General features: G+C 36.2%; 1 protein-coding gene across 1 annotated transcript in view; it reads right to left on the minus strand.

Annotated features, from left to right (window-relative positions):
* LOC307182350 (uncharacterized protein) overlaps window positions 1-13,012 on the minus strand; it is a gene marked incomplete at its 5' end in the record, with an annotated part of 124,136 nt that overhangs the window by 80,247 nt on the left and 30,877 nt on the right. Inside the window, one exon of the mRNA XM_079913592.1 lies at window positions 12,170-12,299. Within this exon, the coding sequence (XP_079769718.1) occupies window positions 12,170-12,299 (130 nt within the window). The remainder of the gene's footprint in view (window positions 1-12,169; window positions 12,300-13,012) is intronic.

Genomic DNA, 13,012 nt, shown 5'->3' on the forward strand with positions numbered 1-13,012 from the left:
GTCAGTGGGAAGAAAGGAAGGGGAAGGAGAGAAATGGGTGAAGGACATTAACATGTTCAAATTTTTAGTTGCAGCAGGGGGGTTGGTCGGTTTCTATCTATTACACACTTCTCCCAGTACAAAAGGACAAGAGAAATAAGGCTCATTTTAAATAAGTGCCTTCAAAGCAATTAATGATCTAATCTCAACTTAATAAGCAAGCACAAACTAATTTACCAGTGACCAGGGTTTTGTTGGGGTGGCAGAACCCGGCAATTGCGTAAAACTTAAACCTTTATACTCAGAGGTTCAAACCCCTCCCCAACAAAATGTTTATAATTAACATTTTAATGCTCATCATCCCTATGCTCCTAGCCGTAGCATTCCTGACACTAGTAGAACGTAAGATCCTAGGCTGCATACAACTCCGAAAAGGACCAAACATTGTAGGCACTCATGGTCTGCTCCAACCCTTTGCCGATGCAATCAAGCTGTTCACTAAGGAACCCCTGCGACCAGCCACATCCCCCAACACTATATTCATCACTGCACCTGTCCGAGCCCTGACCCTAGCCCTCACAATATGAATCCCTCTGCCCATACCATACCCCCTCATCAACATAAACCTAGGGGTATTATTCATACTAGCAATATCAAGCCCAGCCGTACATTCCATTCTATGATCCGGCTGGGCCTCCAACTCAAAATACACATTAATTGGAGCTCTATGAGCCGTAGCACAAACAATTTCATGTGAGGTAACACTAGCAATCATCCTCCTATCAGTACTCTTAATAAATGGATCCTTTACCCTATCAACACTAACTACAACACAAGAACAACTATGGCTATTCTTCCCATCATGACCATTAGCTATAATATGATTCATCTCTACTCTAGCAGAAAACAACCGAGCCCCATTTGATTTAACAGAAGGAGAATCAGAACTCGTATCCAGCTTCAATGTAGAATACGCAGCATGCCCTTTCACCATATTCTTCTTAGCAGAATAAGCCAACATCATTATAATAAATATATTCACAACTACTCTATTCCTGGGAGCATTCCACAACCCCTACACACCAGAACTATATACAGCAAATCTCATTGTTAAAACACTATTACTAACAACATCTTTCCTATGGATTCGAGCATCCTACCATTGATTCCGATACGATCAACTAATACACTAACTCTGAAAAAACTTCTTACCTCTGCCACTAGCCTTGTGTATATGACATGTCTCACTACCCATCATAACAGCAAGTATCCCTCCACAAACATAAGAAATATGTCTGATGAAAGAGTTACTTTGATAGAGTAAATAATAGAGGTTTAAGTTCTCTTATTTCTAGAATCATAGGAATTGAGCCTACCCTTAAGAATTCAAAGTTCTTCGTGCTACCACATTACACTACAATCTACAGTAAGATCAGCTAAACAAGCTGTTTAGTTTATATCCTTCCCATACTAATAAACCCTGTTATCTTTATTATTATCCTAACAACCATAATTTTAGGGACTACAATCGTAATTACTAGCTCTCACTGATCACTAGCCTGAATTAGGTTCGAAATAAACATAATAGCTATCATCCCCATCATAATAAAAAACTTTAGCCCGTGAGCTATAGAAGCCTCCACTAAATATTTCCTAACACAGGCCACCGCATCCACATTACTTATAATAGCAGTCATCATTAATCTACTGCACTCCAGTGGTGGGATGAATTGGGAGATTGGGATTGACATATATATGCTAATACATATAAAATAGATAACTAATAAGAACGTGATGTATAAAAAAATAAATTAAAAAAAATTTTAGTTACAAAAAAATAATGAGTCATGGGTATGAAATGTATGGAGTGAGGAATATAGTCAATAACATTGTAATAACTTTGTATGATGACAGACAGTAATTAGATATCATGGTGATCATTTTGTTATGTATAGGAATATCAAATCACTGTGTTTTGCACCTGGAACTAACAACACAGTGTTGTAGGTCAATTATACTTTAACTGAAAAAAAAAAATAAAAGAAAGAAAAGAAAATTGCAGGTCAATATCTCTCATGAATAGAATAAACAAAAAAATTTAATGAGATTATAGCTAAACAAATCCAGCAACACTAAAAGGATTATCAAACAGGACCAAATGAAACTTATACCAGGCATGAAAGGTTGGTTTAACATTCAATATCAATTAATATATCATATTAATAGTATAAAAGACAAACCTCATATTTTGAACAGAAAATACATTAAACAAAATTCAATTACTATTCATGATAAGATATCTCAATAAATTAGGAATAAAAGAGAATTTCCTCAACCTGACAAGGGCACCTATGAAAAATATACAAATAACATCCTTCTTAATGTTGAAACACTGAATGCTGTCCTCATAATATGGACATGAGGGGCATGTCCACTCTCACCACTTTTATTCAATAATTTAGTTCCAGTCATTGCAATAAAACAAACAAAAATAAAATATAAAACTATTCAGATTTTAAGGAAGGAGTAAAACTCTATTCACAGGAAACCTGATCATATTTGTGAAAATGCAGACATAACAACACTTATACATGCACCCAAACAAACAGAAAGAATTAATACGTGAGTTCAGAAAGGTTACAAAATAGAAAATCAATTGTATTTCTATGTACTACCAATGAATAATTAGAAAATAAAATCAGGAAAGCAATTACATTTAAACAGAAGTTTTAAATACTTACAAAACACTTAACAGAAGACACATGGGAAACTATACAACACAAAGAGAAAGTGGAGTATCTAAATAAATTGAGAAATATTTCATGTTCATTAATTGGAAGTTTCAACATTATTATGATAGAAATTCTCCCCAAATTTATCTATATATTCAATGTAATCCCTATCAAAAAAACATCAGACTTTTATTTTCTGGATAGAGACAAGTATATCTGGAAATTTGTTCATATACGCAAAGGAACTCAAATAACTTAAATAACTTTGAAATAGAAGAGCAAATTTGAAGGAGTTACACTACCCGCTATCCATTAATTGAAGCACTGTGGTACCCTTGTAATAATGGGCCTATAGACAATGGAATGGACTTGAGAGTCCAGAACTAAACCCTCATATTTATGATTAATTTTTCATTTTGTTTTGTTTTGTTATGAATGCTCTGAAGCAATACAATGGGAGAAACATAGTATTTTCAACAATGATGCTAGGACAAATGGATATCCTTATGCAAAAATATGAATGAAGACACCCCACACCACCATAGAAATATTGACTCAAAATGAAGCAAAGATAAGAGCTAAAATTATAAATCTTCTGGAATAAAACAGGAGTTAATTTTTATGACAATGGGTTAAAGAATTATGAAATGTGATAACACAAAGAAGAAAATAATTGATAAATTGGACTTAATCAAAATTAAAAACTTGAGAGTTTTGAAATGCACCAATAACAAAATTAAAGGCAAGTGCAGGCTTACAGAAAATATTTTTTCAGTCATACATCCAATAATGGGCTTATATCCAAACTACATCAAGAATTCTTACAGGGCTTCCCTGGTGGCGCAGTGGTTGGGAGTCCGCCTGCCGATGCAGGGGATGCGGGTTCGTGTCCCGGTCCAGGAGGATCCCACATGCCACGGAGCGGCTGGGCCTGTGAGCCATGGCCGCTGAGCCTGTGCGTCTGGAGCCTGTGCTCCGCAACGGGAGGGGCCACAACAGTGAGAGGCCCGCGTAGCGCAAAAAAAAAAAAAAAAAAAAAAAAGAATTCTTACAACTCAATAATTAGAGGACAAAAAACCAATTTTTAAAAAGGTCAAATCATATCCATTGGTATTTTACCAAATAAGATATATAAAGAGGTAATAAGCATACGAAAAGATGCTCATTGTTATCAGTTTTTAGGTAAATACAGATTAAAACCCCAACAAGTTATCACTATGTTCCCACTTGAATAACTATAATCAAAAAGGCAGAAACTAACAGTTGTTGGTGAAGATGTGGATAATCTTGATTTGCATTGCTGACGGAAATGTAAAATGATAAAGCTACCTTGGAAAACACTCTGTCAATTTATGACTCTGAGATCCTACTCTCATGTATCTACCTAACATAAATAAAAACGTATGTCCAATGAATTTGGTAAAACTGCAGGATACAAAATTAATGCAGAGAAATCTCTTGCATTCCTATACACTAATGATGAAAAATATGAAAGAGAAATTAAGGAAGCACTCCCAATTACGATTACAACAAAAAGAATAAAATGCCTACAAATAAACCTACATAGGGAGACAAAAGACCTGTATGCAGAAAACTATAAGACATTGATGAAAGAAATTAAAGATGATACCAACGGATGGAGAGATATACCATGTTCTTGGATTGGAAGAATCAATATTGTGAAAAAGACTATACTACCCAAAGCAATCTACAGATTCAATGCAATCCCTTTCAAATTACTAATGGCATTTTTTACGGAACTAGAACAAAAAATGTTAAAATTTGTATGGAGACACAAAAGACCCTGAATAGCCAAAGCAGTCTTGAGGGAAAAAAACGGAGCTGGAGGAATCAGACTTCCTGACTTCAGACTATACTACAAAGCTACAGTAATCAAGACAATATGGTACTGGCACAAAAACAGAAACACAGATCAATGGAACAAGATAGAAAGCCCAGAGATAAACCCACACACCTATGGTCAACTAATCTATGACAAAGGACGCAAGGATATACAATGGAGAAAAGACAGTCTCTTCAGTAAGTGGTGCTGGGAAAACTGGACAGCTACATGTAAAGGAATGAAATTAGAACACTCCCTAACACCACACACAAAAATAAGCTCAAAATGGATTACAGACTTAAATGTAAGACCAGACACTATAAAACTCTTAGAGGAAACCATAGAAAGAACACTCTTTGACATAAATCACAGCAATATCTTTTTTGATCCACCTCCTAAAGTAATGGAAATAAAAACAAAAATAAACAAATGGGACCTAATGAAACTTCAAAGCTTTTGCACAGCAAAGGAAACCATAAACAAGACAAAAAGACAACCCTCAGAATGGGAGAAAATATTTGCAAACAAATCAACGGACAAAGGATCAATCTCCAAAATATATAAATAGCTCATGCAGCTCAATATTAAAAAAAACAAACAACTCAATCCAAAAATGGGCAGAAGACCTAAATAGACATTTCTCCAAAGAAGACATACAGATGGCCAAGAAGCACATGAAAAGCTGCTCAACATCACTAATTATTAGAGAAATGCAAATCAAAACTACAATGAGCTATCAGCTCAAACCGGTTAGAATGGGTATCATCAGAAAATCTACAAACAAACAACAAATGCTGGAGAGGGTGTGGAGAAAAGGGAAGCGTCTTGCACTGTTGGTGGGAATGTAAATTGATACAGCCACTATGGAGAACAGTATGGAGGTTCCTTAAAAAACTAAAAGTAGAATTACCATATGATCCAGCAATCCCACTACTGGGCATATACCCAGAGAAAACCATAATTCAAAAAGATACATTCACCCCAATATTCACTACAGCACTATTTACAATAGCCAGGTCATGGAAGCAAACTAAATGCCCATCGACATACAAATGGATAAAGAAGATGTGGTACATATATACAATGGAATATTACTCAGCCATAAAAGGAATGAAATTGGGTCATTTGTAGAGATGTGGATGGATCTAGAGACTGTCATACAGAGTGAAGTAAGTCAGAAAGAGAAAAACAAATATCATATATTAACGCATATATGTGGAACCCAGAAAAATGGTACAGATGAACCGGTTTGCAGGGCAGAAATTGAGACACAGATGTAGAGAACAAAAGTATGGACACCAAGGGGGGAAAGTGGTGGGGGGGTGGTGGTGGCGGTGTCATGAATTGGGCAATTGGGATTGACATGTATACACCGATGTGTATAAAATTGATGACTAATAAAAAAAAGAATTCAAAAAAAAAAAGAAATAAACATATGTCTACACAAAGATTTGTGTACAAATGTTTACAGTAAAATTATTTATAATAGTAAAACTGGGAAACAATTCCAGTGTCCATTAATTGGTGAAAGGATAAACAAAATGTGGAGTATTCATCTAATAGAATATTATTCATGTATATAAGGAACAAGCTATTGATATGTGCTACAATATGAATGGACCTTAAAACCATTATGCTAAGTAAAAGAAGACAGATGCAATAATCTACATACGGCAGGATTACATTTATATCAAAGCTCCATGAAAGGCAAAGCTGATGCATGGTTGTCTGATATTGACTTCAGCTGGGCATAAGGAAACACTTTGGGGTAATGGATGTGTTCGAAAACTGGGTTGTGTTGACGGTTGTACAACTCTATAAATTTATTTAAAATAATTCAAGTGTACTCTTACTATCTGTGAATTTATAGGATATAATTTATATACACCCAAACCTGTAAAATGTTAAAAAGTAAAAGGGAAAAATAATACATGTGTTAGTGTCAGTTCTTTTCAAATTTAAGAATTCTGAATAGCAGAAAAACCTGAGTTCTAGCAATGTTAACAAAAAAAACACTTATTTTTGCCTTTTTCTTTCCTTTTGCTTACCTAGTTTAAATTTTATACGTGAAAGTCCTCAGATTTTATTGGAACTCATAGCAGCAGGTAGGTCTACTAACTGTTTCTGTCCTACATTTATTCTTTATTCCGTTCTTTTTGCAGCTTGTCTTGCTGAAGAGTAGTTTATGGCCTTATAGGAATCAAGTCTCTAAGACAAAATTTCACAAAGTGTGTTCCACCAGATGTTAATGGATGTAATTACCCCTCTCCACAATCTCAAAAATATTTTATGGATCAATAAGTTTGGATAACAGTAGGCTAAAATAAAAAAAAGAAATAAACAGTTTTAATTACTGCATAGCCGCTCGGAGTCCTCAGCATGTTGCTGTAATTTTGTTTTATTGCACAATAGATATATTACATGATCTCCTGCAGTCACTCAGAGACCCAGTGATGCCAACTTCAGTGATCAACTTTAAAGCCCAAGCATATAATTGGGGGTCACTATATCTACCTGGAAGATAAGGAAAAAGAGAGTGTGTGCATTTCCGCGGTCAGAGCTCCATCATATGATCACACTAAACTGCAAGGAGAGCTGGAAATATAGGCCAACACTGGTCACATGAAAAAAGAAAAGAAGTAATGGATATGATAGATATCTAGCCAATGTCGTTTTTTAAAATGAGAGTAAATCACTTCATTCTTTGGTTTGTACATCTCATAGATTTCCCAGTGACAGATGGAATATGACTACAGATAGATATACCCGACATCTCTTTTATAGAACAGTATGATGTACCCAACACTTCTTCAAATTTCCGTATACTACTCTTCATCATCTGAGCCCTTTGTCCTCTACTATCTATGTTTTTTAAAAAATGCTTTGCCTGAAACTGCCATAACCCATTGGGGGGAGGAGCAAAAATGCTTTTTTAAAAGCATTTAAAGAAAAATTTTCTCTGAATGCACAATGTATTCATATTGTCTACATTTTCCTCAGTTCACTCCTTTAACAACAGCACTAATGTTTGTGGAGTGCTTTTGGTTTTTACTAGTGGTTACCAGTGGGGAAAGGGAAGGGTGGAGGGGAAGTATACGGGTAGGAGAATAAGATGTACAAACTATTAAGTATAAAATAAGCTACAGGGATATATTGCACAACACAGGGAATATAGCCCATATTTTAAAATAACTATAAAAGCAGTATAATCTTTAAAATTGTGAGGGCGTCCCTGGTGGCACAGTGGTTGAGAGTCCACCTGCCAATGCAGGGGACACGGGTTCATGACCCAGTCCGGGAAGATCCCACATGCCGCGGAGCGGCTGGGCCCGTGAGCCATGGTCGCTGAGCTTGCGCGTCCAGAGCCTGTGCTCTGCAACGGGAGAGGCCACAACAGTGAGAGGCCCGTGTACCGCAAAAAAAAAAAAAAAAATATATTGTATACCTGTAACATATAATATTGTACATCAACTATACTTCAATTTAAACAATGGAAAAAAAAGAAGATTATTGGTAATAAGTAACCACACTTATTTCACACCTTTTTCCTTTACAGAAAAAAAAAATTTTACATGCAAAGTTCCATTTAATCCTTATACTTGTCCTGGAAGATATACATTAATATACTCATATTATAAAGAAACAGTGGATGGAGATGTAAAGTGTACCTTTTCAATGACAGTGAAAAGTTTTGTAACACATTTTGGGGAATACCTCACAAGAGTACAAGTTCAAATCAGACAAGATTGAGGGATATTTTATCTCAGTCAGTCAGGGGCAATTTTAAGAACCTGCCTTTAGGAAATAAAATCTACACTAAAATGAAGGACTTACTCCTGTATTCATTACATAATACCCCTAAATTCACTGTGTACAGTTTTTAGATCCCTGTATTAAGTGCCAAGATTACAAAGAGGTTTAAAAATCAACTTTTTATTTCCTGCAAAATGCATCAAATCTATCTGAAGTGCCATAACTTGCATAGGTAACACTAAACAGTACTTGAAACACCTGTGTTAATGCCAAATGAGTGCAATAATGAGTACTACAAGTATAGATCTGAAGTGAGTCCTTAGGGCTGTAGTAATCAGGAAAATCTCCCAGAGGCTGCTAAACTGAGCAGAGTTGAGGGAGTCTTTAGATGACTAAGAAGGAGAAAAGAAAAGGGAATCAAGGCATGAGGAATTGCAAGGACATAAACAGAGAAGTAGGAAGCAGGATGGGGTATACAAAGAGCATTGCATAGACCTGCTCTACAGAGCAAGATTTCTTATTGGGAAACGAAGGTCCCTAAATACCAAAAAAAAAGGTTAAGATTTTTCTACAGGCACTGTGAGTCAATTATTTCAGAACAATTATCCATATCTGAAATTATTCTATTTATTTGAATCCTCTCACTAGAAAATAAGGGAGTATTATGAGCAATTATATGTCAACCAACCAGATAACTTAGATGAAATGGATAAATTCCTAGAAGAAATGGATAAATTCCTAAAGGATCTGAATAGACATATAACAACAAATTGAATTAATTTAAAAACTTCCTACAGGGGCTTCCCTGGTAGCACAGTGGTTGAGAGTCCGCCTGCCAATGCAGGGAACGCGGGTTTGTGCCCCGGTCCGGGAAGATCCCACATGCTGTGGAGCGGCTGGGCCTGTGAGCCATGGCCGCTGAGCCTGCGCGTCCGGAGCCTGTGCTCCGCAACGGGAGAGGCCACAGCAGTGAGAGGCCTGCGTACCACAAAAAAAAAAAAAAAAAAAAAAATTTTAATAAAAATAAAATTTAAAAAAAACTTCCTACAAAGAAAAGTCCACCGCCAGGTGACTTATTTGTTAAATTCTACTAAATGTTTAAAAAATTAACACATATTGTTGGCAAACAAAAAATAGACAAGAGAATAGTTCACAAGTTAGTCTATGAGGTCAGTGTCATGCTAGTACCACAACCAGACAAAGACATAAGAAAAGAAACCAGAGAGCAATATCTCTTATGAGTATAAACACAAAGATCATGAATAAAACTTTAGCAAACCAAAGCCTGTAAAGCATAAAAAACATTATGCTCCATGACCAAGTGGGATTTATCCCAGGAATGTAGAATTGTTTAATATCCAAAAATCAAACCATGTGATAAACCATATCAATAGAATAAATGACAAAAGAACACATGATCATCTCAATAAACATAGAGAGAGCACTTGACAAAGTACAACATCATTTTATAATAAAATCTCTTAAGAAACTAGAAATAGAAGGGAACCTCCTAAATCTGATAAAAGGTAACTATAAAAAAACAATATCTAACAGTATACTCTATGGTGAAAGACCAATTGCTTTTTAGCTAAGATCAAGAACATGACAAATATGTCTACTCCAGTAACTTTTACCCAACATTGTGGTGAAGGTTCTAGCCAAGACTATTAGACATGAAAAAAAGGCATCCAGATAGGAAAGAGAAGTAAAAGTATGCCTATTCACAGATGACAAGATCTCATATACAGAAAATCCTGAGGAATCACAAATTAAAAAAAATTATCAGAACTAGTAAGTTTGGCAGGTTACAGGATACAAGATCAACCTACAAAAGTCGACTTCTAGGGCTTCCCTGGTGGTGCAGTGGTTGAGAGTCCGCCTACTGATGCAGGGGACATGGGTTCGTGCCCGGTCCGGGAAGATCCCACATGCCGCGGAGCGGCTGGGCCCGTGAGCCATGGCCGCTGAGCTTGCGCGTCCGGAGCCTGTGCTCCGCAACAGGAGAGGGCACAACAGTGAGAGGCCCGTGTACCACACACACACACACACAAAATCGACTTCTATACACTGTAATAGACAATCCGAAATTTAAGAATACAGTTTCATTTACGATAGCATCAAAAAATATCAAATACTTGGGAATAAGTCTAACAAAATAAGTAAAAGACTCTTACAATGAAAACTACAAAACACTGATAAAAGTGATTTTAAAAGATCTAAATAAATGTAATGAAATCTCATGTTCATGAATTAGAAGACTTAATATTCTAAATATGGTAATACTCCACAAATAAATCATATTGAAAACAATCTCTATCAAGACCCTCAAATTCTGCTTTTTTGCAGAAATTGACAAACTGATCTTAACATTTATCTGGAAATGCAAGGGTCCCAGAATAGCCAAGACAACCTTGAAAAACAAAAAAAGTTGGATGATTCACACATCTCAATTTTAACACTTACTAGAAAGCTATAGTAATCAAGATAGTGTCATATAAGGATAGATATATAGATTATCAGAATAGAGTTGAGAGTTCAAAAATAAACTTTTACATTTATAATCAACTGAGTTTTGACAAAGACACAGTCAATTCAATGGGGAAAGGAAAATCTTTTCAACAAATTATGCTGGTATAACTGGATATCAAAATGTAAAATCAAAATGCCTCAAACTATATACAAAAAATTAACTCAAATGGATCTTTACCTAAATATAAAAGCTAAAACTATTCATAGAAGAAAACATAAATGTAAATATTTGTTATCTTAGCTTAGACGATGGTTTCTTAGATGTAATATCAAACTCATAAGCAACAAAAGAAAAAGAGATAAATTGGACTTCAGCAAAATTAAAAACTTTTGTACTGCAAAGGCCACCAGCAAGACAGTATTTGCAAATCATATATATTATAACAGACATACTTCCAGAATACATAATGAACCCTTACAATAACAAGTATATAAAGAGCTCAACAATAAAATAAAAATAAGCCAATTTTCAAAATTAGCCAAGGATTTGAATAAACATTTCTTCAAAGAATATATACAAATAGCTCATGAGCACAAGAGAAGATGCTCAGTATCTTTAGTCATCACGGAAATACAATTCAAGCCACAGTGAGATAATCCTCTAATATAGACCAGGTTTAACTTCAGTAGCTGCCTATCTCCCCCTTTTCATGACCTTTTCCTCCCTCCTAATCCAAGCCTTCATTCAGTCTACAAAATATACTAACAGAAGGTCAACGGAATTTTACAATTACAGAGGGCACCATTTACCTTGTATTCTATTGTAATGATGGCCCCCTGGATTTGTGCAATATGTCAGTATTGCCTCAATATGTATGAATTGGAACAATTAATTGGAGAAAACCTTAATGGTAGTAACATCAGCAAGATAGCAGAGTAGGAAGCCCTGCACCTCCTCTCACCCACAAACACAGCAATTCAGCAACAATTCACAGATAAATTCCATTTGTGAAAAATCCAGAAACTAATTGAAAGGCTTTTGCACACCAGGAGAATAAGAAACTCATCAAGGCCCGTAGGGAGATCTGGAAAAACCTATCACCAGAGTCCCTGCCCCGGACACAGAACCATACGATCAGCAAAATACTTCCTAGCCCCCATCTTCACTTAGGGGATGGAAGGGGTAGGTACACACATCCAGTGCCCCAACTTTTCTGAGGGGTACCTCGGAGGACTGGCTTCTGTCTTGCCAATCTTGGAGCTTTGATAAGCCCAGCACAGTCTAGCCACAGTCTTCCCCCAGAGAGGGAAATGCTCAGGCTGTTAGATACCATAGATCCTCACCCTTCTTAGCACAGAATAAGCAAATGAAAAATCCAAATTTTCAGCTTACTGTTAGGGAGGGAAAAAGTTGATTCCTGTATCTAGAACTCCAAATTCTCCAGAGGTGCTCAAAGAAGTTTTGCCATTCTTGAAGTTTTGCCATTCTTGAAGCTTTGATGGGTCCAGCACAGTCTAGCCACCTAGAGAAGAAAAGAAACAGTGGCTTTGGTTTGTAGACACCAGATTCTTCCCTTCATGCTAGCATGGAGTATGTGTATGAAAATTCCCAGCTCTTAGCTTTCCCCAGAGAGAGAAAGGGTTGATCCATGCATACAACACACCAATTTCTCTGGGTATGCCCAAAGAACTGGTATGTGACTTGCCAGTCTTGGAGTTTTGATGGGTATGGCACAGTTAGCCATCTGGGGAAGAACATGAATGGTGGTTTGGACTACATGCCACAGCTTTCCACCTCAACTCAGCACAGAATGAATGGAAAAAAACCACAGCTGCCTGCTTATCCCTAGGAAAGGAAAATTTGGTAGAGACCCCCAGAATCTTGAGTCAGGCTGATTGGTAGGGGGTCTTCACCCATAAAAGGCCAGTTTATGAAGACTGGGAGAGGCACCTGCTTTGTCTAATGCATAGACAGTTTTTGTAGGTGACTGAGCTTAAGTTGTTATCAGCTTAAGTAGACTGTTAATAAGATATTTTATGTAAGCTTCAAGGTCACCACAAAAGAAAAATAAAAGGAGAAAGGAATCAAAGCATATCAATACAAAACATCAACAAAACACGAAGGAAGAAACATAAAAAGGAAAATACATACAGAAGAAACACAAAACCATCAGAAAACAACTAACAAAATTCAATAGAAAATCCTTCCCTAATGATAATTATTTTAAATGTAAAC

Source organism: Stenella coeruleoalba (genome assembly GCF_951394435.1).
Source record: "Stenella coeruleoalba genome assembly, chromosome: 2".
NCBI lineage: Eukaryota > Metazoa > Chordata > Mammalia > Artiodactyla > Delphinidae > Stenella > Stenella coeruleoalba.